The sequence below is a fragment of the Taurulus bubalis genome (genome assembly GCF_910589615.1).
Source record: "Taurulus bubalis genome assembly, chromosome: 6".
Classification (NCBI taxonomy): Eukaryota; Metazoa; Chordata; class Actinopteri; order Perciformes; family Cottidae; genus Taurulus; species Taurulus bubalis.
Genome location: NC_136594.1, coordinates 10,803,261 through 10,829,589, shown reverse-complemented (window position 1 = coordinate 10,829,589; position 26,329 = coordinate 10,803,261). Strand labels below are relative to the sequence as shown.

Genomic DNA, 26,329 nt, shown 5'->3' with positions numbered 1-26,329 from the left:
CACTCAATGGGGAGCAAAACAGTAGCTGAAATGTCATATAGATTTTAATATACAAAGTCACAACAGTAAGATCACCAAAATACAGGATGAATGAATGGTAGCGTTGTTTTTCCTGTGACGAGTATTTCAGGTCTACAATACAGCTTTAAAAACGCCTCTCCTCCCTGAGGTACTTTACACACAGGTGATTGTTGCCATGTTGGGTGCAAATACGCATTATTAAACGTAGGATTGTAAATTGCTACAACAAAGAACAGCGCAAACATGAATTCCCTTTATAGTCTGCTGAGTATTATAAACTTTATAAACTTCAGGGCTGTTGTGTTCGATCGCATTATAACATCTACGATATGTTTACATTTAAACTAGAAAGCAGATTAGTGTGAGAAATCAGGTTCAGATGGGACCATTATTAGTATTCTGTAATGCGATTTCTCCTCAGATACAGATGCTTCTGGATTCCCCTATAGCCCTTTATAAACCAGGTCGCGGTTTAACCCACCCAAGAAATCTGGTTTCTTCAGAAAAAACTTAACATGATGAATGAGAACACAACTTTGAATGAAATGAGGTTGTAGAAGTGGAGTGGTAGCCTAAAGCCAGGAATAGTCATATTTCTTCAGTGCATGTGAATAGAAGTTGTGCCTGTTATTTTATAACAACTGATTTCACTGTAAATACTACAGCTGCCAATTCACTGATTGTGTGAATAATAAGTGTTCATGATCAAAAATGGAGACAAACAGTAAAATTAGGTTAAATCTCCCAGGAGACACTGTTTCCCAGGTATTAATATCACGACTGAGGTCTGAAACTGTTAATTCTTTTTTCGGAAGTAAAGTTTCTTGGTGAGCATCGAAGCAAAGCAAGGTACTTGCTTCTTCCCAATGGCATTCCGGTCAGTACTGTTCCCAACACTCCTCATGGACACCTTCCTGTTGACCAGCGTCAGTAGTTCTGTGAATTCAAGGGAGTCCCCGTACTTTTGAAGCAGCTCACCCAGATCCTGGACATACCAGGAGCCGTTGATGGTCTCCCGGTGGGAATAGTAGCCTGAACAAAACAAAACAACACAAGTGATAGGACATGATAGTAAATTACTCAGAAAACAGGTGATATATGGTGGCCCTGAGTGGTCAAAGTACATTAAGAAAATACATGCAAATAAGCAAAGCACAAGCATACTAGGAGAACGTCGTCACCACGTGGTTGGGGCACGCCTGTTGTTACCATGGTTTGTGGTTTATGAATTTATTGATTTGTTAAATACTCAAAACTAATTGTGAAACAGATTCACATTTTGTTTACTGGCTAAAACATTAATTACTTTCAGATCTCCTAACGCGACCAGGCAGGTTTTGCTGACATGACTTATTAAATAAAACCACTTAATCATAGTTTTATTCGTTGATCAGTTAACAATTGCGTAACTACTTCCGTATATTACGGAAAGGGTCTGTATACACTTTTAAATATGTAATAATGTCGTCAAAAAGCAACTTATGTTGATTTGTTTTATAACGTTTATATTATTAAACAATTTGCAATATGTTGAAAGTAACTGTAGCCAGCTAACACAACATTAGCTCTCGGGGGCTCTCGTCTCTAAATCGGATTACTGTTCAACATCGACACCGTCGTAATATGAAATTAAGTGTGAATCTTCCCATCATGCTGCCAAAGAGCAGATTAGGAGTTACAAACATCCCCAGGGGCTCACCTTCAGCCACAGAGTAGCACATGATGAAATCGGCCCCAGCAGGGAGGGTGTATACAGCACTGGCATCCACCACCACTTCATTCGTCTTCTGCTCGCTGTCCACAGCATCACAGGCCACCACTGGATCGTCATGCTTGTCTCCGCGGCATGCCTAGCGACATACACAGACCCGTTGGATTTTAAACTAAAACAGGTGTCGCCATATTTCGCTGGATTTGACTGGGTTTTGTACGCACGTACCTGTAATATAAAGATCTTTGGCTTTCCCACGAGGCTCTTGCACTTGTCTCCTTTGAACAGGGACGTGATGCTCTGAATGCTGATCTTGCCGTCATAGGTGTAAACGTGATCGTTCTCGCCGTGGCTCAGGAAGACGAGCAAAAAGCAGTCTGCGTCTGAATGGTTTTCTTCTGCGGCTGGTGGGACAATCGGGTATTTGTTAAACTTGCTACTGAACAGGTAAAATGCAACAGTTCGCATATAAAAAGGACCACAGGGAAGCAGGTAAGAATTTAAAAACTTCCGTGATGATGTTGTGCTGCCTCATGAACATTTATTCGGTAATTTCAGTGCCATAAGTGATCAGACATGTGCTTACCTTCACTGATTTTATCTAAAACTTCCACTTGTTTGTAGTTATCGTAAGCTCTCACTTCAAAGTTCAGATCCTTCAGTCTAGAAGAGAGGTAAAGAAGAGTCTTACAGTCGCGGAACAAGTACGGACAAGTTCTTAAGCACACAGTTGCAGAATTCCCCCTCTGGCAGCCGGCTGCGTAGTGATACCTTCTCTCCAGGTTGTAGCGGTCAGCATTGGTTCCATGCCTGTCATTTAACCCAAGGCGCCAGAAGAAGCGCTCCTGGTTAAAGATGAGTGCGAGGCCTCGTTTTTTGTTGTCCATCTTGTACTCCTCTGCAGGGTCCAAATCTAAGGAGCTTCATAAGGAAAAAGAGCCCAGAAACAAAAGACAATATTAGCTGCGTACTGGTGGGAGTTCTCAGCTGATGACTTAACAAACAAGCAAGAAACAGTTTACCTTCTGGTGTAGGCATCCGTCTCCGTTAGGTTCTCCGTGCGTTCTATTAAATACAACACATACATGAATACCCACACAACGACATAGAATATACTGTAATCACTATACAACATTGTACTGCAAAGTCGCGCTTTACAGCTTTTTGGAGGTTTTAGATTTCACAAATACTCAGAATATGTGATTGAAGTGACCAAAAAATACAGAGAAGCGTTTCAGGCTTCTTTGTTAAAGCAGCACAACTACAGGTGTATGAATTGCTCCACTGCTGCTGTTATGGGGTCAAGCAGCCATTGTTTCATCAGCTTAGGGTCCTCGTGGCCCTCAATAGCTGGGTGACAGGTGAAGAAAGATGGCGAAGGCTGCTAAAAGAACAGAGGCCAAAAGTGACAACTCCATACCCCACCCTACAGATATGTGGGTCAGACTTTGTGTGCTAAAGGCAGCAGCTACGGGCAGTTTTACCTCTTGGAAGGTATTATCTTCTTGTTAAAAAAGGTGTAAATCAGTATGTACTCCTATCTTTGCTTGTATACACTGAGCTGGCAGTTTATCAGTTACACCAAGCTGAAACTTCGTCAGTTGTACCCTTCATAAAAGGGGACAAGACTCAGTTTCTTTTTCTTTTTTTTATTGAAGTGTAGATTTGACTTAAGGGCCTATTGGGATGCTGTAGAGCAATGTTTCTAATATTTAGTGTCACCTCATTGACAAAAAAATGTGGGTGGACAAAATATAATAAACCACAAACAAACACAGTCCTGTTGAGTTTCATCTCACACACACAAAAAACAGTTTCATGCTGATCAGTTTCGAAATGACAAAAGAATGGCAGGATATATGGGGAAATAATATCCCGTCAGCGTGTAATACAGTAATAATCGAGGCAGTTTGAGTTAATGATTTATCTCACCCTAATAAAGTGACCTGCACTTCGGCCTCACAGGTAATAAAACCTTGTTTCTTTCACTTTTGCTTGCAAAAGAGCAAAGACAACTCACAAGAAACTTACACAATATATGTAACTGTGTAAAAACACTCACCCGCCCTGTCTGTTGCTGTCCAGCTGTGTTTAGCAACACCTCCTGGGAAGGTGAGAGAAAGATCAATAAAGTCCCGACATTGAGAACGTTTTAATTAAATAAAAACCAGTTGTACTAACAGACTGTCAAAGAAGACGTGCAGTAAAGGCGTGACAACTCTTCTGATGGAACAGAGAAAGCAGTAAAGCGAGCTTCTATCATGACACTGAGCCTTTTACATCCAACAAGAAAAGTAATTGTACTTATTTGTTCTAACTTTTAAAATGTCACGCGCACAAGTCTACAATTTATGTCTACTTGTAATGACAAACATTTGTGTAAATTCGTTACCGCCACATCTGTCTTCTGTCGTGTTTGACATGATCACTGGTTGACTCCACTCCAACTGGCACCGAAAAAGTGAATCGCTTCGGTAAAGCAACACCAAAGAGGCAGGGTTTAGCTCCTCCCCCTTTTAAATCCCATTGGCTGAAAGCGACAACCGGAGAATGCGATTGGCGCTCACGCCTGTCAGTCAAAGTTCAACAGACAGAACTTCCGTGTTTGCCACATTGCAACGGCGACTGATCAAATATTTAAGTACAGGGATATAATGTCATGAAGTCAGATTCAGATCATAAATGAGATTAGGGTTAGTGAGCCAAAGGAATTACGAGGGCTAAACTTCTAATCCGGACTATTGTCAGTAGTATTGTCTCACTTTATTCATTTAAAATGAAATATGTAACTTTGCTTGCTGCAGCTACAAACAAATTCTCCCCTGTCGATGAATAAAGTATATATATATATATATATAAATGAATGTGTCTTTTCACTGATGAAATATCATTGGGAGTTGAGTCGCAGATCCTTGGTGGTCTCAAGACTCTGGATGCTGCTTACAAGAAACACAGTTTCTACAATAATGTCTATGAAGACACCTGACACACAGAATTATCAATAGAAGCATGTTTCTTTATATTTATGACAGTTAAACACACATTGAATCCACAGTGTTATCACATTGGCATTAGTTGAGTGCATTTCCCATCATGTGAGAAACATTTTACACATTTTCTAAAAGACAGACAGTATTGACTTATTATTCATCACATGTTCCGATTTGGTTTATTGGAGAGGGGACTGTGCAGTAATGTTTTATTTAACAGTATTATACGTTCAATTATGTATTGCAAGTTTTTCTAGGACTAAATCAATTTGGTGATTATTACAAGGAAAACAGGTCTGAAACTGTTCATTTGGTCAGTTTAGTTTGTTGTGCGGAGTTGAAAAGCTGTTGCTGGTCTCCACAGGAACTTCCTTGTAAGACCAGCTCAATTTACATTGCTCTGTTTTAACAATAGTAAGTGCCAAAATACATAGTGTTATTTCTTTACCACAAACCTTCTTTGGGGATTTACTAACCCATAGAATAAAGTGTTCGTTGCTACTCAAGCATCTAAAAGCCAGGGAGACTGACCACCCTGTTTTCAGTCATCAAATGACAAACACGTTACACTGTACTAACAAAATATAAATAATTAACTGCATAGGCATATATATTAAACGTTCACTAGGTAGTTTCACATTCACTTCGTCTAATAGATGACTACATTTCTAAACTCCAATAAAGGGAGGCGATGGACACAAGTCAGTGCAGGCCAAGGACGCTCTATCCCTGAGCAAATCTGAAATAAAACTTTATTGCTGGCATCCTTCTGTCAGTGTTGTGCGTTGAATCAGTCCTTTCCACAGTCTTGATCCTGTGGCGATGTCACAGTTCCTTCTTCACTTCATACTGACACACACAGGCCTCTCTCTGGCTGTCCAGGTACGGCTTACATCCCATGTGCATAACGGCGTCAAACAGCAGAGTCACTGCTGACTCACAAGCTGCCAAGAAGGACAGAACAAAACAAGAGGAGAAACATGAGCTGATACACAACAGGGGAACTGGTTTAGTAGCAGGTAGCTGCTAACATCTCACTGCAGGTGAGTCAGACACATGTTGTGTGTATTTAAATACAGCATACATTACTGATGCAAAATACTGACCCAGCAATATCCTATTTACACTCACGCCGGCAGAGAGAGGAAAATAGCAAGACAGGTTTGACTAGACTAATCTCAAGCCTAAAATATAGTATTTGAGACATTTTCAAAACCATAGTCAAGCTTAGACCAATACAAATATACTCAGTTTGTGTATGACCGACAGGACAAGCGTGATTTTGTAGTTACGAGTCACAATTCACAGTGTGCTTTAAAAAGGAACTCTCTTACCCTCTGCTGGACATATTGTGTTTTACAATTATTTGTACACTTACTCACTAAACTTGCGCCAGCTCTGTAACTTCCCTTTTTATCCTTGAACCACAGCAGAAATTAATTTGCTGAATTTATAAGATAATTTCACTAATGTCTACCACTACTCTAAGCATAGCTTCTTCCCAACATTCTGAGCAAAAGGTTTTTCTGTAGCCCACCACTTTTTAGTAGGTGTCCTACACAGATTATATTGTATACTATTTGGAGCAGTAATTGTAAATATACAGTATCTAGATGTCATTTTAAAACTGGTCCTGCTGACTGAGTGCTAACATTGACTCAGTACAAACTGCACAAGGAGGGTTACAGTATATCTACAGAGTACAAAATGCAGGCTTCTCTCATAGCAGGCAGTAGGACAATCACAGGTGTTACTAATAACACTAACGATGGTGAAGTGTCCCGTAAGCCATGACAGTGTGAGTGCACAACACCAGAAACATTGTTATATTACTTACACCTGTGCTTTTCCTACAGCCACATGTTAACACTCACTTTAAAAAAATAAAAAATAAAAATAAAGAATCCAAGTGAACTTTGCACAAAATCTCAAAATGATAAGAGTCCATTGGCTCAGGCTCTTACCTTGGACACTCTGGGCCAATCCCAGAGTTTTTTGCACATTCCTGCAAATGGTCTCAAGACAGTCCTGGAACTGCTCATCGCAGTCGTGCTTCTCGCGGCCGCAGGAGTCATAGCAGCGGTCGTGTTGGTTACAACATTTGGTCATGGATGGGATTCCAATGTCAAACTGCAAAAAAAAATATATATATATTTTAGAGTTACTACTGCCAAGAAGCACAATTCACTCATCCAAGTAAGTTCTTTGAAACTAATACTCAAAATGAAACATAACACAATCGTTGCTCAAATATGTGAAACGTTATTTGTTTACCATTTAGTATCTTTAAGCCCGACTGATACTGGATGTTTGAGCACAATAACAAAATCAATAAAAACATATTTGCTGATATTTGTTTTATTTTTTAATGTTAGCGCACAACACTAAAAGACATTTTTGACAAGAACCCCTGACTGATCTGGTTATTAAAGAGTTGTTCATAGATGGCATGTCTTTTACTGCAGTTTCTTGTTTATTTCTGACATTGGTCTGATTAGTTTGAGATATAAAAACGACAATTATAAAGCTAAAATGTACAAAAAAAAGGCCGTTTGGGTTGCTGTTTACATCAGGAATTACCAGGTAACCACATGTGCTTGTCAGAAAACATGTAAGAAACCTCCCCAACTCTGTCAGACTACCTGAAATCCAAACAGGGGGGATCCACATCCGTTGGGTGGTGGGTTCTTGTATCCGGGTCGAGGTGCCGGCTTGTAACCTGTGAGAGAGGAGCAAAGGTGAAGATGTTTCTTGTTCTGTCAGTTATCTTGCTGTCAGAGATAACAACACCAGTACACCACAATTGAATGGCTGTCTGTTTGTGCAACCAAAGGGGCGATAATGTGTATATTCCAGCTTCCGAGTGTTGCACAAACTCAACATTCATTGTGTATCCATAGTTCTTTCATTTTGACTTGACATAGCAAGGAAAAGCTCAGGTTTGAATAATATATCCTTGGTGTTTAGATCAGTTTGCCAGCATGTAATCTACAGTCCAGGTTATCCTAAATGAAACTCAGCCACTGTTAGTGTTTTTAGTTGCACTTGTGTTTGACATTAATTGTTCACTTTGAGACATAATGAATACAGATGAAAGCTGGCTTACCATCACTACACTTATAATGACACAGCCCGTCATCGCCACCAAACAAGTCCAGTGCTGCGTTCAGGTACGTGTCAATCTTGTGTATTCCGTTACGGATTGTTTTCAGAGTCATCCGCCAGTCTGGAGTCTCTGGTTCTTGTTTGAAAGCGGACCCACCTGGGAGACATCCACAATACAAACTCAACAGAACAACACAAACGTGGCTGTGGTAGTGCATCGTCCACTTCATCCCTGAGCCAGAAACCAGCGTCTCCCGGCACATAAATCGGATTAAAGCTGGTTTATTCCTCAAAACGTTGTCTTGATAACATCTTAAGTTTTCCTTCTGGTTGTTTTAATTTCTTACAGGCACCTACTGGGTAAGAGCCCACCTGCCGCAGCTGTGAATGTCGTTTCCGGGATTGACGCTATCACGTGACTACTGATAAACCAATGGGGATGATATCACAAGTCGCCACGTCAGTAAAAGATAAACGCATGTCTATATTTCAGTGGTATGAACTGCATTTTAAATGTATTTGAGCGGTTTTAACAAATCTAGTAGTCAGAACAGAAAAACGAGTAGTGTATTCAGTTTCACGTAGCCCATCTCGGTATCCACAGCACCTGCATTCAGATACATAAATACATCGGTTTAATAACAATCAGATTATATGTATAGGCCCATTATGGTCTCAGTGCATGAGGGTCCCTTTGTGCTGACCACTACATTACAGGAAGCTATACAAACTGTCAGTACTTGGATTGCAGCTATAGACATTTAACACTTTCAAAATGTATTTGAGTCACAATTGGTGCATTGTATACCAAGCGCTTCAATTTTGAGCTACTTGTTAAATGAGTTTTACAATTTTGTTCTTTTCACGCCACCACCCTGACGTAAAGTTTTTTTTGTTTTTTTTAAATATGAGTTGATGTAATAAAATATATAAAGAGGGGAATTTTTCAAGTGTGAAAAACTCTTATGTGTTTGTGTGTGTATGCTCTGAAATGCACTTTCAAATTAGCCCATATCTCCTGATTTCTCTTTGATATTTATTTTAGCTACAGAGATTCCTCTAGCTTATTATTTAGTTTATGTAAATTCCATTGTTTTATAAGTTTGTAATGTGCAAATATTACTAGTGCATGTCTAATATCTTTCTTGTGTTTTTCTTTCACAAGACTATGGAAGTGTAAGAATTGGGCTTCATCAAATTATTACAAGAGACATGCATAAAGAGGTCACCAGCATATTCTCTATACAGTATACACACTCACAGCACTGGTAAGTAGCTCACAATTACACTTAATACTTTTGCAAATGTACTTTTGTTAAGTTTCACCATTGTGCGACATGTCACAGATGTCTCATTACTAAAGACTGTACAAAAGAAAGTTTGTTTCACAATTCCATTCGCCTCCACTAAAGCAGCAGAAATCTCAGAACTGACTAAACATTGGCAAATAAAACTGCACTATCTGCATGGCTATACTATATAGAAGTGTCTATTTTATTTTTTTACTTTGGGGGAATTGCCCCTTTGACATTTGAATCAGAGACACATACACAACCAGTAATGGTAATAATTTTACTTTATTTAAATGATTAGGCGAGCATTGAAGAAAATCAGTTTCTTCTATAGTTTCTTAAATTACTGCATAAATTTCAAACATTCAAAAATGAAAATGTACAACCATTTATGAATAACAGTTTCAATGTCCGTCCGAGTTTAGTCCAAACCAACTTCCCATTTTGAAGATTACGACACCAAATCCTCTCTAGTAGCAAAATCACAGGTCTCATCATGATCCATTGACCTTCATCCACACTCGAGGGTCAGTGGGAAGCTAGAAATCGCACTGCATTATTTTTATTTTTTCATGTGTTCTTCACAAAATGAAATTTGACTGGAGGACAGCACCTCCAAACAAACCTAAAAAGTCTCTCAGATTATATTAATGTCAAGCAGATGATGCAAAAAGCTGTTTGTTGATCTTAAAACAGTGATTTGTTTGGGTTCTCATGACTCAAAGCACATGCCTTTACAATCAAGTGTCCTTGTCCATCTTGTTTCCAGAAAAATACGAGAAAAACAGTAAAAAAATAAAAGAAAAAACAGGTCTGGGGCTTTCTACAGCGTGTGTAGATTGCTAACAAGGCGGTTCCTGGGGTCAGGCTGGAGTAAGGAAGGTGGCTGGGTGGGGGAGGTTATGAGGAGAGGGACATTTTTAAACTTCAACAATAGAGTTAAATAACTTCAGTACAATTTTGCTTCTAGTGTAAAGACTCTTTCTTAAAAAAAACATGAACATACACATCTATTAATTTACATTTACACGATCTAAAAGCATCCAACTCATCCTCCTCTGAATAGGTTATTTAGTCTGTCCAGCTCCCTGCAGTTGTCCATGGTCATAAGTTCGGCCTTCTTGCGCATCCTGTCATCCCTGTATACCTTAGCAGCATACAGCAGGTCCGTTTCTGGATGAGACAAGCAGATAAAACGTGAGTGACAAAACATTTAAATGAAAATAGTAGTCAAGGGAAAAAAAGTGCAAAGCAGAAACTACCATTGAATTCACTAAGCTAGTTCTGAGGGTGTATTATAAACACGGTTACTCACTTGTCTGTCTCTCCTTCCAACAGTTATTTCTGACATTAGATACATAATCGTCCTCCACATTTTTCTCAATCTGATTCAGCGCAGAGCCCTTAAACTCCGACTTGAAATCTCTAGCGACGTAGTAGTCGACATGCAGGTTTTCTGTCTGCCGCTTTATGGTCTGACCCGTGGACCTGGAGGAAATACAAGTTGTTGTGAAAACACTGAAATGCATTTGGTGCCCACATACGTTGCACCCTGAAGGTGTTTTATAGTATCAGGTTTACTGTGACACCAGGATGAACTGCTTGTGTCAACTTTTCATAGTACATCTTAAAAAGGCATAAAGGTGGATACTTTCTAGTTTCCAATGTTATGGCATTACATGTTCTACTGATGGGAAGTGAATGTGACATACAGTTGTTATTAGCGGCCTCAGTCATGAAAAACAGAAAATGTGTGTGCGTGTGTGTGTGTACGTACGGTCTAGAGTAGAGGCTGTAGGGTGGAGGGGAAACCATCATCTGGCTCAGTATCGAGACTAAAATCAGGACGACGATGGGCATCAGCTGGATAAACATTGAGAAACCACCCTGGAGAAAAACACTGCTAAATGAGGACTTCATTTTACACAACACACAATAATGTACTGGGAAAGCATGTTATTTCAAATTATAATGTAAATGTGCAAATATTTTTTTGAATACACTCTTTTTGGGGAGGGGTGTATATATAAATAAGGTACATACATCTCCCCTTTCTTCTGTTCTCTCTTGTCGGTTGTCCGTCTGCTGGCTAAAGCTTGTTCTGCTGTTGGTGAAGGTGTGTGCACTTGCTGTGGATACAAATATTGTGACTGAGGTCAGATACAAAGAATATGGACGACATCACCAATTACACTTACTCACAAAGATTCAGTATTTACAACCATATGTTCATGCTCTTCTACGCTAAGGTTCAAGGTTTCATTTATTGTATGACAGGCTTGCACAACACAATGCAGTTGCAGTCCCATTTCACTACATAAGAAAAGCACAAAAAAAGCTAAAGTAATATATGGTGTAGAAAAGAAAAGGTCACCATTCACCTACAAGCCAAAGTAACATGGTTATATTTCTCACTTAAACACTCCATCTAAATCAAAAGATAAAATTATTGACATAAGACTATATGAATAAAATGTATATATTTGGATAAAACACTAACTCAATATAAGTGGGAAATGAAGAACTTTATTGGCTCACTTACAGGAAGGGAAGCCACCTCCAAAGAACATGTTGAAGAGGTCTTCAGGAGTGATGTCGGCCTCAAAGCCCCTGTGGAAGTCAAAGCCTCCACCTCCTCCTCCTCCATGCGAGTGACCCGGGCTGCTCGGCTCCTCTCCTCCAGTCAGGTCATACTGCCGTCTTTTGTCTGGGTTGCTCAGCACTGCATATGAATTACCAATCTCTGGAGGAAGACCATGTATCAAGGACGGGAGGAAATCATGGACATACATTATTTCAAACTGTTTTTTCTGAGTTTTAAAGGTGCTAAACGTATTCAGAGATGTAAAGGAAGGTATGTAATTCCCATTTTGTCTGTGGTGAAAAGGAGGTGCAAAAACCTTTAAATAACAAAACAGTAAACACTCTTTTTTGCAGAGATCCAGGTTGCTCAGCAATACAGTTCACAAGCAGTATTTTATATCACATGCAAGCTACATTTTAAATAGATCAGTAAATAGCAATTATTTACTTTTAAAGGCTTCTGTCGCTCCAGGTGCGTGATTTTTGTCTGGATGGAACTTGAGCGCTAGTTTCCTGTAGGCTTTCTTTAGCTCATCCTCACTGACTTCTTTACTGACACCCAGCACTTCATAGTAGTCCTTACACCGCTTTATTCTGAAAGAAAGGGACAGAAAGTGGAGCAGATGAAAACCATTCAGTGGATCTTTTTGACCACTCCAAGAGAAAAGCAGATGAAGAAAATGCTCTGTCCTCGAGCTTAACATAAGTGGTACATTTCACTGTGTGAATGTCAAGCATATATACTTTATTTTTCACAATATATCAGCATATACACTGGCCTATGGTTGAAATCAGTGTGACAAAATTAATATAAATATCTTTCAAATATCGGCATGCATTGCAAAAAAAATCAAATGTATGAAAATTGACATTTTGAATAATTAAACTGATGGTTAATTATTCCACTGTTATGCATCAGTTATTTTATTAGTTCATGATTAGCATTTGCTGTAAAACTGAATTTTATTAAACGTTAATGATAAAATCAAATAATCAGGACATAAGTCGATAATATCAAGTTCTCATCCACTCTACCTTTCACTGAGTCATCACTGGAATAAGATTACTAATGAGGTCAGACGGGAGAAATGCTATTTTTATGAGAAGATATGATGTAATTTATAACCCACTGGAGCTTCTTTCCCAAAGGATTTAGTATTCAAACACAAGGGAATAGAATGATTACATATGTTAAAGTGCAATACACTGGGAGGATTACATAACAACAGGCAGCATGTTTATCCTCTAAATGCACTCAAGTTCCTTTTTGCGACTTTCTAGGATAAAAGATAAAATCTTTTATAAATAAAAGATGAAATCTAGATCAAATGCACCGACTGCATATCTTTCTCGGTAGTCCTATTTCGTGGTCTAAAATTATAGCCTTTTGTGGTGACCTGGTATCTATTTCACACCGCTAAACGTCTCTCACTTTATCCCCTCACGTACAAGACAACAAGCTGACGAAGTTCCTATGACAATAAGCTTTGTCTGCACAACACTGCAGTCAGAGACTACAGAGTCCTCCTGCAGCCACAGATGAAAGGGCTAATCAAATATGATGGAAACAGTAATGCTGTCACTGGACCAATTGTAGGAGAGCACAAAAAATAGGAGTGGGGCGGATTACAGTACCAATTACTGTACAAAGAAATAGTGTGAAAGGGAAGACCCAGGGAATCCTTAAGTTCTCACCTTTGCACACCTTCGACCTGGTCTTTGTTGAAGCCTTTCGTAGAGTCTCCTCCAGACTCTTGGCCTTCCCCGCCTGGCTGTGCACCGGTGCCTTCTGCTGGTCTCCTACGATATGCACCGTTACCCGCTGAGCTCCCATTTTTTGTTAATGCGTCCAACAAAGCTAAAGAAGAGAAGAAGAGGCATAGGATTGATAAATGACAAATAATTACCTTTAGTATCTTATGAGTGTCCAAGCATTTCCGATTTGGTGTCAAGATTCAATACAAAGCTGTAAATGATATCACATATTATTTACTGCCCAGCTTTACTCAGACACAAAAAACTACAGTTACTTACAGTAAAAAATGTCAAGTAGATAAATAGACGGCACTCAGGCACATGCCAGTATGTGATGTTGTTTAAGGCACTTTTACTCAACAATGTCCAGTTGGGAAAAAAAATGCCCAATCAGGCCTTTCAATAGTTCTTACTTTCAAGATTAGTCAATAAAGGAAAAGGCCTCACTTCAGTAAGGAAACATTTGTCACAGTACACTGGCTTCAAATCACTGAAGGATGACGCTTGCATGTATACGGACGGAGAAGATATGACTTGCAAGTACATCAAACCCAAGAGGAAGAGTCATACTAAAACTCAACATTGTGGAACAGTCCCAGGCACCTATTGGGGTGCAGTGAACAAAGGGTATGATGCTTTTCAGTGGGCCAGCTTTTACATATTGCAGCAACTGAAGCCAAAGGAAAATCTTGCAAACTGGTGATTCTATTTGTATCCATGACACATTTTTTTTTAATCAGTACTATGTTATGTGTTATAGAGACACGATTGTGCAATATCAGCATGTTGCAACATGATATAGGACAATGCAAAACAGTTTTGGATGAAACCTGTCATTCCAGTGTCATGGTAGTAGCCCATTTCTAACCAGATTAAATCCCCACATTAGTCAGTGCTGCAAAGTCAAGTAAAGATGCCCACATCAAAAGGATATAAAAGCATACGTTCCCAACAACTACCTCCACCTGACCAAAACCAAGTTGTCAATGATCAATACAATTACTGTTACATATTTACTACACTACAATTCTTTGACAGGACCCGGTTGACAGTAACAAGTATAATCTAAATGACTTCAACCCAAAGGAAGAACCTTTGTATAGACTCAGATGATTGTATTAATACAAAATATGCCGACTGTGCTCTAATGGCAGGTAGTGATGAGACTTCCAATTCATAAAGAATGGAAACTCAAAATGTGCCTACCGTATTTTACACAGTGTTTCATAAATACCTTGATTTAACTTTTCTTATCTTTAAGCCTTTATATTTACTCTTTTATACTATTTGCATCCTTTCAGTAGTCGGGCCTTTCACACAGAATGCAACAACGGCACCACTGCAATCTGAAATTCATTATTTCCAATGGCTTGCACAGCTCCACAGCGGCTTTTGCTGCATTGAGCAAAGCATGAGCGCTGACCGCAGCGCAAACCACGTCCTGAGTGAAAGGCACGAAAGGGTAAAATTTGCCATCGATGAAGAAAATATGGTCAGTGATACACAAATACATACTCAAAGACACTACAGCAACAGTAATAATCATCCATCTCTCTCAAATGCATTTACCTGTTCTAATGTTCCTTATTGTTCATTAATGCATTATTCATCATTATGCAGTCATGTAGGGCTGCAACAACGAATCGATAAAAATCGATTATCAAAAGTGTTGGCAACGAATTTCATTATCGATTCGTTGTGTCGCGCGATTATTACGCCGGGCAATAAGTCGCGGAGAAGAAGAAAAAAAGAGCGCAGCAGAGCAACTGGCCGGCCAGCGTTTCTGAGATTGGAGTGAGACGCGAGAAAAGCTGAGGTTGTGATGTTCTCAAAAATAGAAGATCTTTGACAAGTCGAGTCTTGGCCAATCAGCGTCTTCATGTTCCTCAAACTTGTTTTTAATGGAAGCTACTAGTCAGCTTGCTATCGCGTTAGCTAACGTGTTTGGTTGTGTATTGTCGTTAAAGTTCCGTTATGTTCCGTTACAGTTCAGTCTTGCTTGTAAAAAAACGTAACGTGATGAAACATGCCGTCACCCCCCGGTCTGGTTCAGTTCACGCTGTCACTCGTTAACGTTAAACCGGCACACCGGCGGATCTGGCTGCAGGTTTTGTTTTTGTTTTTTTACTCAAAGTAGAATGAAGCAAATCACGTAGTTGGGCTTAGCCAACAACGTGACGTCGTGGTCATAAGAGACCCAGAATGAAAGAGTTTAAGGAAGAGGACTCTCTATATGGAGCAGTACAGCTTACCTCTGTCCCAGTATTTCATACATATTGATAACGCAGGGTATGCTAAATGCAGCCTCTGGAGGGATCAATTACAGTAAAAAAGGGCTCACATTTGGCAGATGTAAAGCATAGATGTGTATGTTTTTAGTGTTAGTCCATTTTGTTGTTTTAATTAACAGCTCAGGGATGTTCAAGGAGCAACCTGTTTGTGCACTTTCTGAAGATGTTTTGCACTGTCACTTCTGTTTTTGAATAAAGGGTTGGAAATGAACGCTTTTTTGATACAAACATTTTTTTATCCGATTCATCGAAAAAAATAATCAACCGATTAATCGATTATTAAAATAATCGTTAGTTGCAGCCCTACAGTCATGTGTAAAATAACAAGCACACAACCATAATCCCTTTCCCATAGCACTCTAGTCTACTTGTTGACATGTTGACGAACAGTCATATTTACTGTATTTCTTTGCATACTGTTCAGCATGCTTTTGTCATGCTAAATCGTATGAGTTTGCAACAGCAACAACCTTATTTGCTTACAACGATCAATAGTTTAATATATTTATCTGTTGTTTAATCTATTCATTTGACCAAATGCACTCATCTTGGTGCCATATTGTGATATGTTATTATATTTACAGCTTGTTACAATGGCCCCTCTTTAATGTGAACACATTCACAGCCGACTGAAAAATGCCGGGTTCACTGAGCCAGTTGATAACCAGCCTACAGATGGTAGATAACTTAAATAGAGTAGGACAAATATGATCATTACTGTGACACAGGTACAACCCATCGGTTGAGCAACGCTGGTGTACAGGTGCTGTCTTGACCTGTCGTCTTCAGTCAACCCTTTATGTGGGATGCTCTGGATTGCAGAATTAGGGAACACACTACCTGGTCACTCACACAAATAGACACGGAAAAAGCTTCTTACCCTGAATGATCAGAATTGTGAACTCTAATCTTGCCAGTGATACAAGCTAGGGAACCTACACAGCCCACCCCTGCTCATTTCAATATGCACCTAAAGGTACATATTTATTTCAGCTTGCTTGCTTATCTTAACAGCAAATTGGTGTCCACATGTGTGCTGTAAAGAGACATTTTGTTTTTTTAAGTGACCACTTTGGAAAAAAATAGTTATCTATTATCTTCCTGTGGGAGCTTGAGAACTGTTACTCCTTAGACCTGAGGGTGCAGGCACATCACAAACAAAGACATTAACGTTACTATTGAAACTGGCAAGTTACAATTTAAACAACTGAGGAGCTCCTGGTCATCAATGTCAAAGTGTATCTACCCCGTTACAGTCACTCAGAATACTATATATAAAAGAGTCTTTTAGAGCTAACGTGACCATCCAAAACACTTTAGTCAGTCCCATCCTGACTGAGCTAACACCTGTTTACGGTCAGCTCACAGACAGTTGTGGATTAGCCTACACTCTCGGGTCAATCATTCAATTAAAGGATTGTCAGTCGGCTGGCCAGCATAAAGTAGCCGTAATTACATCCCTCTCCGGGCTCCACTTCCTTGTTCTGCCCTCATCGAAGCCCGTACGACCCCACGGCCTTTACGCAAACAGCAGTAATAACGCGGGGTTAACGTCCATTACTTGACGTGAATGTGAAACGACAGCTCACATAAATGCTCCTACGGTCAGCTACCTAGCTGGTCTGCAATATGTTACAATGAATGACAGCTAGCATGGACGTTAGCTGCTGAATCAGTGATGGTGGATTGGTGTCACACGATTCGCTTCCTTGTGTTTTTGCTCTGCATTGCCTCACCTATAGCTGCTAGAAGTAACGTGACAGGCAAACACGTATTCACTTACCGTCGCCACAAATAATCAAAATTAACGGTCCGCTGGAGCGAAGGCTAGTTTAGCTCACACGAAGCCAGGCCCACAACTTAGCTAACGCTAACTCGGATATGTGTTGCTTTATTGTCTTAAATAAACCGTTTATTCTCGACTACCGTTAACTAATCATGCAATACGTGCCCAGTGGACAACTAGACAACGGGTGAGCTGCTTTGAGCCCGAGGTGTGAATGCTGTTAACAAACGTCAGCTGTGTTAGCTAACCCTTGTTTAGTTATAGGTTAGCATTGACCGGTCAGAGACCAGTGGTCCTACCTTTCGCTCTGTCCGTTGGGTACAGCTTCTCTGCTTTGATTAGATACTTGGACGCTTTCTCTTTATCTCCAGCTGTGAGGGCTTTCGTCGCTATATTTATACATTTTTCAGCTTCGTCCCTGTTCCCTTCCATCTTTATCCCCTCTTCCTCCTCCTCCTTCTACCCCGACAGAGAGTCAGCTGATCATCTCTCTCACCACCACGTGGTCCCCAGCACTGACAGCCAGAGTCCAGTCAGTGATGAATGGGTGTAACGTTACGTGCCAAGTTATCTTTGAAAATCACGATTGGTTAAAGGATGTAATGAGTGAGGATTAAAACCTTTACATCAATGGTAGGAGTTTTAAAAAAAAAGAAAGTTCTATGTAGTTTCACAGCCTTAAACTTCTTTTTTTAACTGAAGGGTTGGATTTTTTGCTAAAATGTGATTGAAATTACAAATTTATCTTTGGAGACAAGTACTGTAATACTGGAAGATGATATTTACCTATCATTTGACTCTGCATGACTCCACCTTGTGCAACAACAGAATATTTACAACTAGAAAATGCATTTCCTGCTGAAAATGCGTTAAGAATGCTGAAAGGTGAAATATTTGAAAAAATAGCAGAAATTACAGAAAAGGGAAACTACCTGCTGGAAAAAGTGTGGAAAGACCAAAGGTATTGAACTGAACTGCTGAAAAACTTTGAAGTTGCAAAACTGAGGCAAATCCGAGATGAATTACAATCCAGCAAAAGCTGGAAGCTAAACGATGTTAGTGTCACAGTAATAGTTGTAGTAGTTGTAAATGTAGTAGTAACAGTGGTAGTAAAAGTAAAAACATAACTGATACAATTTGAAAATGTCAAATTACTTTCCTGAAAAAATATCAATCACCTGTATTGCTCTCACTAATACTGTGACTATTGCTGCTAATATTAAGATAAAATAAGATAATCCTTTATTAGTCCCTCAGTGGGGAAATTACAGGATTACAGCAGCACTGCTCACACGTGAATAAAGAGTAAAGAATAATAAAATAAAATCAAGTAATATGAATAAATATAAATAAGCAGTAAAACAGTAGAATATTAATATACAGACAGGATAGAAAAGTATATATAAAAAGTACTTAAACGTAAACTACCGATGTTGCTGTATTGGCTGGAGCAAACAGTTTTTGACAGTGTGATAATGAATGTTATGATTTATTTTTGTCTATGATTTAGGAAAATGGATTATGACAGAGAACGTGGCTGTCTTCTGTTTATGTTGGAAAAGATGCAATTGTAAGAAATAAATAGTCTTTATGTTGGAAACTGGACATCTCGTCGTGGCCTTTTTTTGGAAGGCAACGGTGTCACTACACCTCTATTACAAGTTTTTCATTAAAAATCTTTCTTTAGTAAACACACAGAAATATAAGTTAAATATACTTAAAATCTCAATAGATAAAGTACTATGAAATTATCAGTTACACTTACAACCTTCATAGCAGCCAACCACTGCATTTGTACTTCCATATTCTCAAGCCGATACAATGATGAAAATCATATTGTAATCACCGAAAATGTCCACCATTACTCAAAATACAGTGGAGGTGATCAGAAAGATACAGTTTTCCAGGATAATATGGCAAATATTAGACCGTTCTCCACATTTAACCTAACATGCAGTTTCTGTAAAAATAAGAGGATAGTTACCAGCATATTTCTCCTTTTATAAACGCACACACACACGCAATTAATTTAGGATTTGGTAATGTATTTATTCAGAGTTTAGTCATCAAATGTATCAACATTTGGTATGTGCCTTACATTTTGTGCCAGCATTAAATATAGGACATAATTTAATTAATTAGCTTTATTTAGATAACTTTATCAAAAGCAGACTTATTCAAAATTGCACAAAAACAAAACATATTTACAAGAAGATTATTAGCTGTGCCTGGATTTTACCAGAACATACAGTGAATCTGACAAGCTGTAGGGCTATTTATTAGAAATGACCAACTCATCGTCAATCTGCCAGCAGAGTCTCTCTCTGTTCAAGCTCGAGATTAAATTTAAAGAAATAAAAAAAAACTGCCCCGGGTTGTAACTGTAAGTTTGGGTGTACACAGTACCATTATCAAGGAGTGGACAGTGAGATACTCATTTAGAGCAGTTCAATGCACAGAGATGAGGGCAGCACACAGGGTTGAGACTTTCAGTTGGGTTTGCTTGCATCTATTTCTTGTTGCACTTCGTGCCGTGGACTCTTAAGCTGGCGTGCGTGAAGGGGGAAGTTTGGCTGCAAAGGAGCCCATGGTGTTGAGTGCTGCGTGGATGCGGAAGTGCAGCCTCGACTCCATGCTGTAGTCTTTGTAGTTCATCCTACAAATAAGATCACTTATCAGCTTTTTGTATATTATGGCAGTATATAATTTCACTTTATTGGGTAGACATATTTCATCAAGGCATATTGGGAATTGCCACTTTGACTTTAAGGGAAAACCACATCCAGATGCGGAACTAACTGTAACCCAGGATTGTGGATGAGTTAAAAACACTTACTTGACATTTTCCATCATTTTGATGGCTGTGTTGATGTCACCTTTCTGCTTGTGCAACAGGCCAAGCTCATAAATGGTAAATGGCACCAAGTAGTTGTCGTGCTTGATATCATGTTCACTGTACAAAAATAATAGCAATCAAAGTCAGTTCAGTGGGTCTACTCAGTAGTGTTCAAATAAATTACAGAGGCCACATTTCAGTTGTAAAGTCTTAACACCACACTGAGAGGTTAAATATTGTATGCACCATGTTCTCCAAAACAAGGTATATATGGATAAATACAAAATACAGTGAATGCAATTCTAATCATATGACTAAAATATATCCATTCTTGACCAGACGTTACAATTGTAGGATTTAAATAAACATCTTTACGGAGTCTGTTCAGATGCAAACTGTAGCCAGAAGACAGTGAAGGAAGAGTCATACAACCTTTTTCATATAGTAAAATGGACAAGAAAATGTGACATATTAGTCTGCCGAATGTGAAGCAAATGAGAATCAGCAAGTGTCATTAAGAGACCAAACAAAAAAAAACAGTTCAATGTGTTGTATGTTGTGTTGCAATGGCATCAAGATGGCCTCACCTGGAAATGACATGATTGAAGCACTGCTCAGCCTGGATCAGATGCCCCAGCTGTCTTAGACAGAGGCCCTTCAGCAGCTGAACAACACACTGGTCATCCAGGTGATACGCTGATGGATCTAAACATTAGATAAAATGCTATTAGTGTCACGTTAAAATCTATTAGTTAATGTGGTTTAAAGTTCTGCTGTTCATCTCACTTGGATCATCGCTCAGCTGCTCCTCTGCTTCCTCTAAGGTGGTCAAGATGCTTTTAGTCAACTCTGGTCTTTTGCCAACCACTGTGAAACCATTCCACACGTACATCATTTCCTGTGGGAAAAGATGTGTTGTCAAGCCAGTACTGTACAGTGTTGAGTCATTGAAAGTAGGAGTGCACATATGTCCTCACCAAAGCAGGCACGACTAGTTTCACAGGGTTAGAAGAAGAGTATCGCTGAGCCTTGCTTGCTGCAAACTTCTCAGTTGGGATGGACTTCCCAGCAATCCTCAGTCTGAGACCCTCCACCTGCCTACAAAAAAAAAAGCCCACCAAAACCATGTATCACAGTTACGAAACTGTGCGATTATTACTGAACTTACAACAGAGTCCTATACACAAATGATGGTTGTCTCCATCACACACCTGAATGTCTCTTCCACATTTTCTCCCAGTTTAGTCACTTCTTCCTCTGGTAGCATGCTCAAGATGGCAGCTTTCTGGAATGTATACGTGGCCTGCAGGAGAAGATTAATCAGCTTATAGCAAGAGATAAACAACATAGTAAATACAGAGAAAAGGTTGTATTCCGTCACCTGTGACCACTTGCTCTCTCTGCAGAGCAGATCAGCGTATCGATACGCCTCCTTCCATTTTTGTTCGAATGAGTACGCCCACATCAGCTCCCAGTAACACAGGTGGTGAATCTGACGCCACTCTTCCTGTGCTGCAATACAAGCTAGAAACTTTTCCTGGGCCTGCAGGAAAAACCAGACACACAGGCTTCCAGTTTTCTTAACAAAAAGAGCTGCATTTAAAAAAAAAACAGTTATTACAAGTACTCACAAAAGTGAAGTTTCCTTTGAGCAAAGCAATTCTTGCAACGTAGAAGAGAATGAGAGCTCCCTGTGAACGCCACACAGACACATTAAATATAAATAATGCCATTTCTCTGACTGAAAGTAGTGACATCTGCCGTGAGTTAGAATCAACGATAATCACTGCTCACATTAGGAAACTTTTTGATGTAGGGTTCCAGCAGAGCTTCAGCCTCAATAAGGTTTCCTTCACCAGTACCTTGGGAAAGAACATGAGCAGAGTAAGACTTTTCTGACGATTACAATCATAATATAATGACATAATGCTATTAAAACCTGGACTAAAAATACCCAGAATAACTCTAATGTAGAGATGAAACATCAGCAGCGTCAAGGTGCTGAGGATGGAGCGCAGGCTGTCGCCGGCTGCTCCCTCCCTCAACTCCGACAAACCCAATTCCTGAAAGAAAATTGTAAAATAAAACAAAAATTCTAACCATACAAAAGCTATCGGTATAGAAAAAAGGACTCAGGGCACCTACCTGGTCTCCTGAGAAGCCCAAAAACTCCATCAGTCTGAGGACTCTGGATGGGAGCAGAGACAACATCTACCAAAACAAAAAGAAGAAGAAGAAAAAAAGGTTAAATGTTTGATTCAATTTAACAGCAATACTTTGTTCGTTTAGTAAAATAACTGAACTAAAAAGATGTGGTAGAAAACCCTTTGTTCTATTGTATGACTCACCAGATTAAATGATCCAATGCCCATGTTGACACCGCCCCTAAAATGTATGTGCGTGCTCTTCTGTTTTTCAATGTCTTTTGTGACACTGGCCAAGACCTGGCAATCCCTGATTTGGGAGACAAAATATAATTTAGAAATATGCTCAAATATGATGACGCATACTATTTTCCTTTTCACAATATAATATGTCATTATGCCCCCAACAAACTCCCCCATTCAAGCTTCTTACTTGAAAATCTGATAACTGTTACGGATTCTCATCCCTCCTTTGATGAAGCCGATTATAGTCTCATCCAGGAATGTGAGAGCTGCTTTCTGCAGCAGAACTTCAGCATAGCACAGCTCTGCATGCATCTCCTCTGTTAACAAGAATCAAATGTCAAATGATTGGTGAAAACTACTTTTCAGACTTGCAAAAATGTAGCACAATAGACATTGACAATTTGTATAAACTGTAACCAGTGTTCTAGGGTAATTAATTACAATTGTATAAATCATTTGTACAAGAACAAAATAATTGAAAATGTGTCTGTAACTGTCTAACTGAAACAACACTTGCTTTTTGTGCTGCAACTCATATTTGATCAATAGCATTTATCCAGATGTTGATTGATTAATTGTATCGATTGTATATATTCTCATTGTCTCTAAGCTTGTTCCGTTTTGTATTCCATACAATTACATTTTTAAAATTTCTAATAACACTAAAATGGTACTTAAGGCTCATGTCACCTCCTTATCATAGATCCATAGAGTCTGCAAGCTTACCTTCTGTCAGGTTGTCAGCTGGTTGCCTCGTCCACAGGCTGGTTAAAGTCTCCACTATTCCAGTTTTCTTACGAAATCTAAGTTAAGGAATACACAGTATGGTGACAAATGAATAAAGACAATTTCATCAGGACGGTGTCTCAGCGCTTTTAAAGCAAAATTATCAATGACTTCCTCCCTATATGACTTTAATTTTCTAACTAAGAAATGCACCACATTTATTACACATTGTTGAAATGGGAACTTAAATCCTAAACTTTTATGAAAGTGTTCAGCCGTACTTTTGGCACGTCTGCAGGGATTCAGCGAGTGACGCCATGGCAGCATCCATGTCCTTTGGTTCAAAAGTCATGCCAGCCTGCATCACCAAGATGCTGCTGTAGCCCATTGCGTGGTACATGCTCTGACTCTTCCTGAAGGGGACAAATGCAAAACATGTTCAATAAACAAACTGCATATTATAAGTGTGAAATTAAAACAATATAACTAGATTTTAAGGTACAGCCAAAAAAAATGAGATTTTGTTTTAAGTGTCAGTGTACTAACCGGGGTTTTAAGAGCGCCAAAGAATCAGAAAACCTGTTGTTCAGAAAAAGGTTGAGGGCAGTGCAGCATTCCTTCAGTGCGGCCTCTAAATCCATTTCAGGTGATCTAAATGAAAGAATGACAAATTAATTTAGGCTTCTACATCCCAACAGAAATGCATCTGACAACAAGTCATGCATAAGTATCTGGGAACTTATGAGTTTCAAAGCCAAGGATCCCAGACAAGTGGCACTAAACTTCAGGCTTCCCTCGAGTCAAGCAAGATGAGATGCAAAATGTGTAGCATGTTGGCATTTCAGTGTGTGGAACAAAAGGATTTAAAGTATATGTATGCACAGTTTGAAGAATGAATACATTATAAAGTATCACTAAGATATATAGTGACCTCTAGTGGTTGTGTGTTGTGCAGCACAACAATAGATTTCATGAAATGACATCCCATTTGCAAGGATAAACGATATTACCTACAGGATCATTATTTTCACTACGTGGCAATCTTTGAAAAACATGCACAAATTCCGTTAAAACATATCAAATAAAAGCATAATTTCACTTACATTGAATCCTCAATGACTTTGCTTAGGTCCACCTGAAAAAAAAATATATATACAGTATATATTTTAAGTCCCTTTTTTAAGTGAAATGTTATGTGAGAGACGTTTAATCTAAACCCTAACAAGTCATTTATGTTGCGTTTATTATATTTATTACAAGTAGAGTAAAATGTGATATGTCAGTCAACATGCTCCCTTCATACATTTGAACATGATGCATTAAGGGAATAAAAACTTTTAACAACTCAACAAAACGAAGTGACAAAAACACCTTTAGATAAATACATAAAAGTAAACACACTCTGGTCATCAAACACACGTAGATACGTTGCATTCAAACAATACCTGTTGTAGGGAATTGTTCTTTATCGTCTCCATTTGATGCTGGAATGTAAGTCAGATGAGAAGAAGTTAGTTTCAACGTCGGGTGTCTTTCTTTCCTCGTCGACGAAAGCCCTCTTCGTTGCAAGATAAATCGATAATTTTGACTCCCGCGAGATTTATATGGTCAGGAGTGGCCTCAATTTGCAAGGCCAGCCCACAGTTGATGGTCCTGCACGTTATATGATCTTAACAAGAACACTATTTTTATTCAGATTTTTTATACACTAATTCATTGATAAAAACGAAAAAAAAATTGTGCACACGAAACCAATGAATGAGCTTCAGTACTCATTTATTACCAATACAATGTGAAAATACTACAATAAGTAGCACTCAAGTAAAAATCAGCAACATATACTTAAATAATAATAAAAAATGTAAAAGTGGGCTACTAAACACAACATATGAGATTGTTAATATTGATGCAACACCAATTAGCATTTTGTTTCTGTAGCTGGTTGAGATTCGGTTTGATATAAATATGATTAGTTTAGTCTGCTGATTCCCAAACTACTACAAATAGTCACACAATAAAGGAAATGATTAATGAGAGGAGGAATATTTCTACTGTACAAATCTGAATTCATTTCGCAGAATTTTTTTCTTTTAGTGTGAAATAACAAAATAAATTTGAAAAATTTCGAGGAAATCTCACTTTGTTATAACACATTTAACAAGGAGCTGACAGTATTTTGTAGGGGGTGACAAGCCAAAGGGGGTTTAAACCACCCGATCAAATTGCATTGTATTAGCTCGTTATATGTTTTTGTCTATAAGATCTTAATCTGAAGAGTTACTAGTTATTTCAGTTCTCAGTTAAATGTACTGGAGTAAGGTAGTACAACATTTCCGTCTGAAGCGAAGTGAATAATACAGTAAGACATAGTCAAGTAAGTTTGTCGAAACGGTACTTAAGATAAATAAATGTACTTCAGTATAAATAGTTTACATGTGAGAAATAAGCGAGGGCGAAGGCAGAGGAAAGGCGTTACCATCGCAAATGACCAGATGCCTTCAGGGATAAATTCCTCAAACTGCTCCATATCCAATGCATATCGGTTTAACTCCCTCTGACGGCACAAGGGGTGTTTTACGTAGTTTGGTTAACATTTCTGGTAATCTGTGTGCATGTGATGTCCCTGTCTAACTATTTATTGCTGGTGGTTTAGTTTGTTTCCGCAGCTTCTCTAGAAGCTTCTTACGCTCCTTTACTTTTGTTGCACGTCATAGAAATGGTCTTAATTAGATTTAGTTATTCAAAGTTTTACACCAGAAAATTGAGGATATTTGATATTATTATATCCCAACAATGAATAAGATGTGAATGATGTGGTTATCGTGACATTTCATTGTAATTGC

At 38.8% G+C, this 26,329-nt stretch overlaps 4 protein-coding genes across 4 annotated transcripts; all 4 read right to left on the bottom strand.

Annotated features, from left to right (window-relative positions):
* Positions 1-26: 26 nt before the first annotated feature.
* Positions 27-4,174, bottom strand: LOC306737672 (caspase-6-like). Its single transcript, XM_079219427.1, has 8 exons — positions 4,125-4,174; positions 3,795-3,836; positions 2,755-2,797; positions 2,504-2,653; positions 2,319-2,395; positions 1,961-2,136; positions 1,721-1,871; positions 27-1,053 (listed from the first exon to the last, which is right to left on the bottom strand). Exons 1-8 carry the CDS (start codon positions 4,153-4,155, stop codon positions 818-820), a joined length of 906 nt encoding a protein of 301 aa, XP_079075553.1. The 5' UTR covers positions 4,156-4,174; the 3' UTR covers positions 27-817.
* A 579-nt stretch (positions 4,175-4,753) lies between these two features.
* Positions 4,754-8,045, bottom strand: pla2g12a (phospholipase A2, group XIIA; the record flags this gene model as incomplete). The annotated part of the gene is made up of 4 exons (XM_079219428.1): positions 4,754-5,666; positions 6,687-6,852; positions 7,365-7,441; positions 7,829-8,045. The coding sequence occupies 4 exons, from the start codon at positions 8,043-8,045 to the stop codon at positions 5,548-5,550; spliced, it is 579 nt and encodes a 192-aa protein (XP_079075554.1). The 3' UTR covers positions 4,754-5,547.
* Positions 8,046-9,397: 1,352 nt separating this feature from the next.
* dnajb14 (DnaJ heat shock protein family (Hsp40) member B14) lies at positions 9,398-17,966 on the bottom strand (the record flags this gene model as incomplete). Its single annotated transcript, XM_079219089.1, has 8 exons — positions 9,398-10,292; positions 10,435-10,607; positions 10,897-11,006; positions 11,163-11,248; positions 11,662-11,862; positions 12,151-12,296; positions 13,398-13,560; positions 17,834-17,966. 8 exons carry the CDS (start codon positions 17,964-17,966, stop codon positions 10,168-10,170), a joined length of 1,137 nt encoding a protein of 378 aa, XP_079075215.1. The 3' UTR covers positions 9,398-10,167.
* A 2,109-nt stretch (positions 17,967-20,075) lies between these two features.
* On the bottom strand, positions 20,076-23,874 carry LOC306738157 (tetratricopeptide repeat protein 39B-like; the record flags this gene model as incomplete). Its single annotated transcript, XM_079219986.1, has 15 exons — positions 20,076-20,190; positions 20,371-20,487; positions 20,958-21,075; positions 21,157-21,268; positions 21,348-21,468; positions 21,582-21,673; positions 21,752-21,913; positions 22,002-22,061; positions 22,165-22,232; positions 22,325-22,433; positions 22,516-22,581; positions 22,719-22,824; positions 22,948-23,077; positions 23,487-23,563; positions 23,768-23,874. The coding sequence occupies 15 exons, from the start codon at positions 23,872-23,874 to the stop codon at positions 20,076-20,078; spliced, it is 1,560 nt and encodes a 519-aa protein (XP_079076112.1).
* Positions 23,875-26,329: the final 2,455 nt, after the last annotated feature.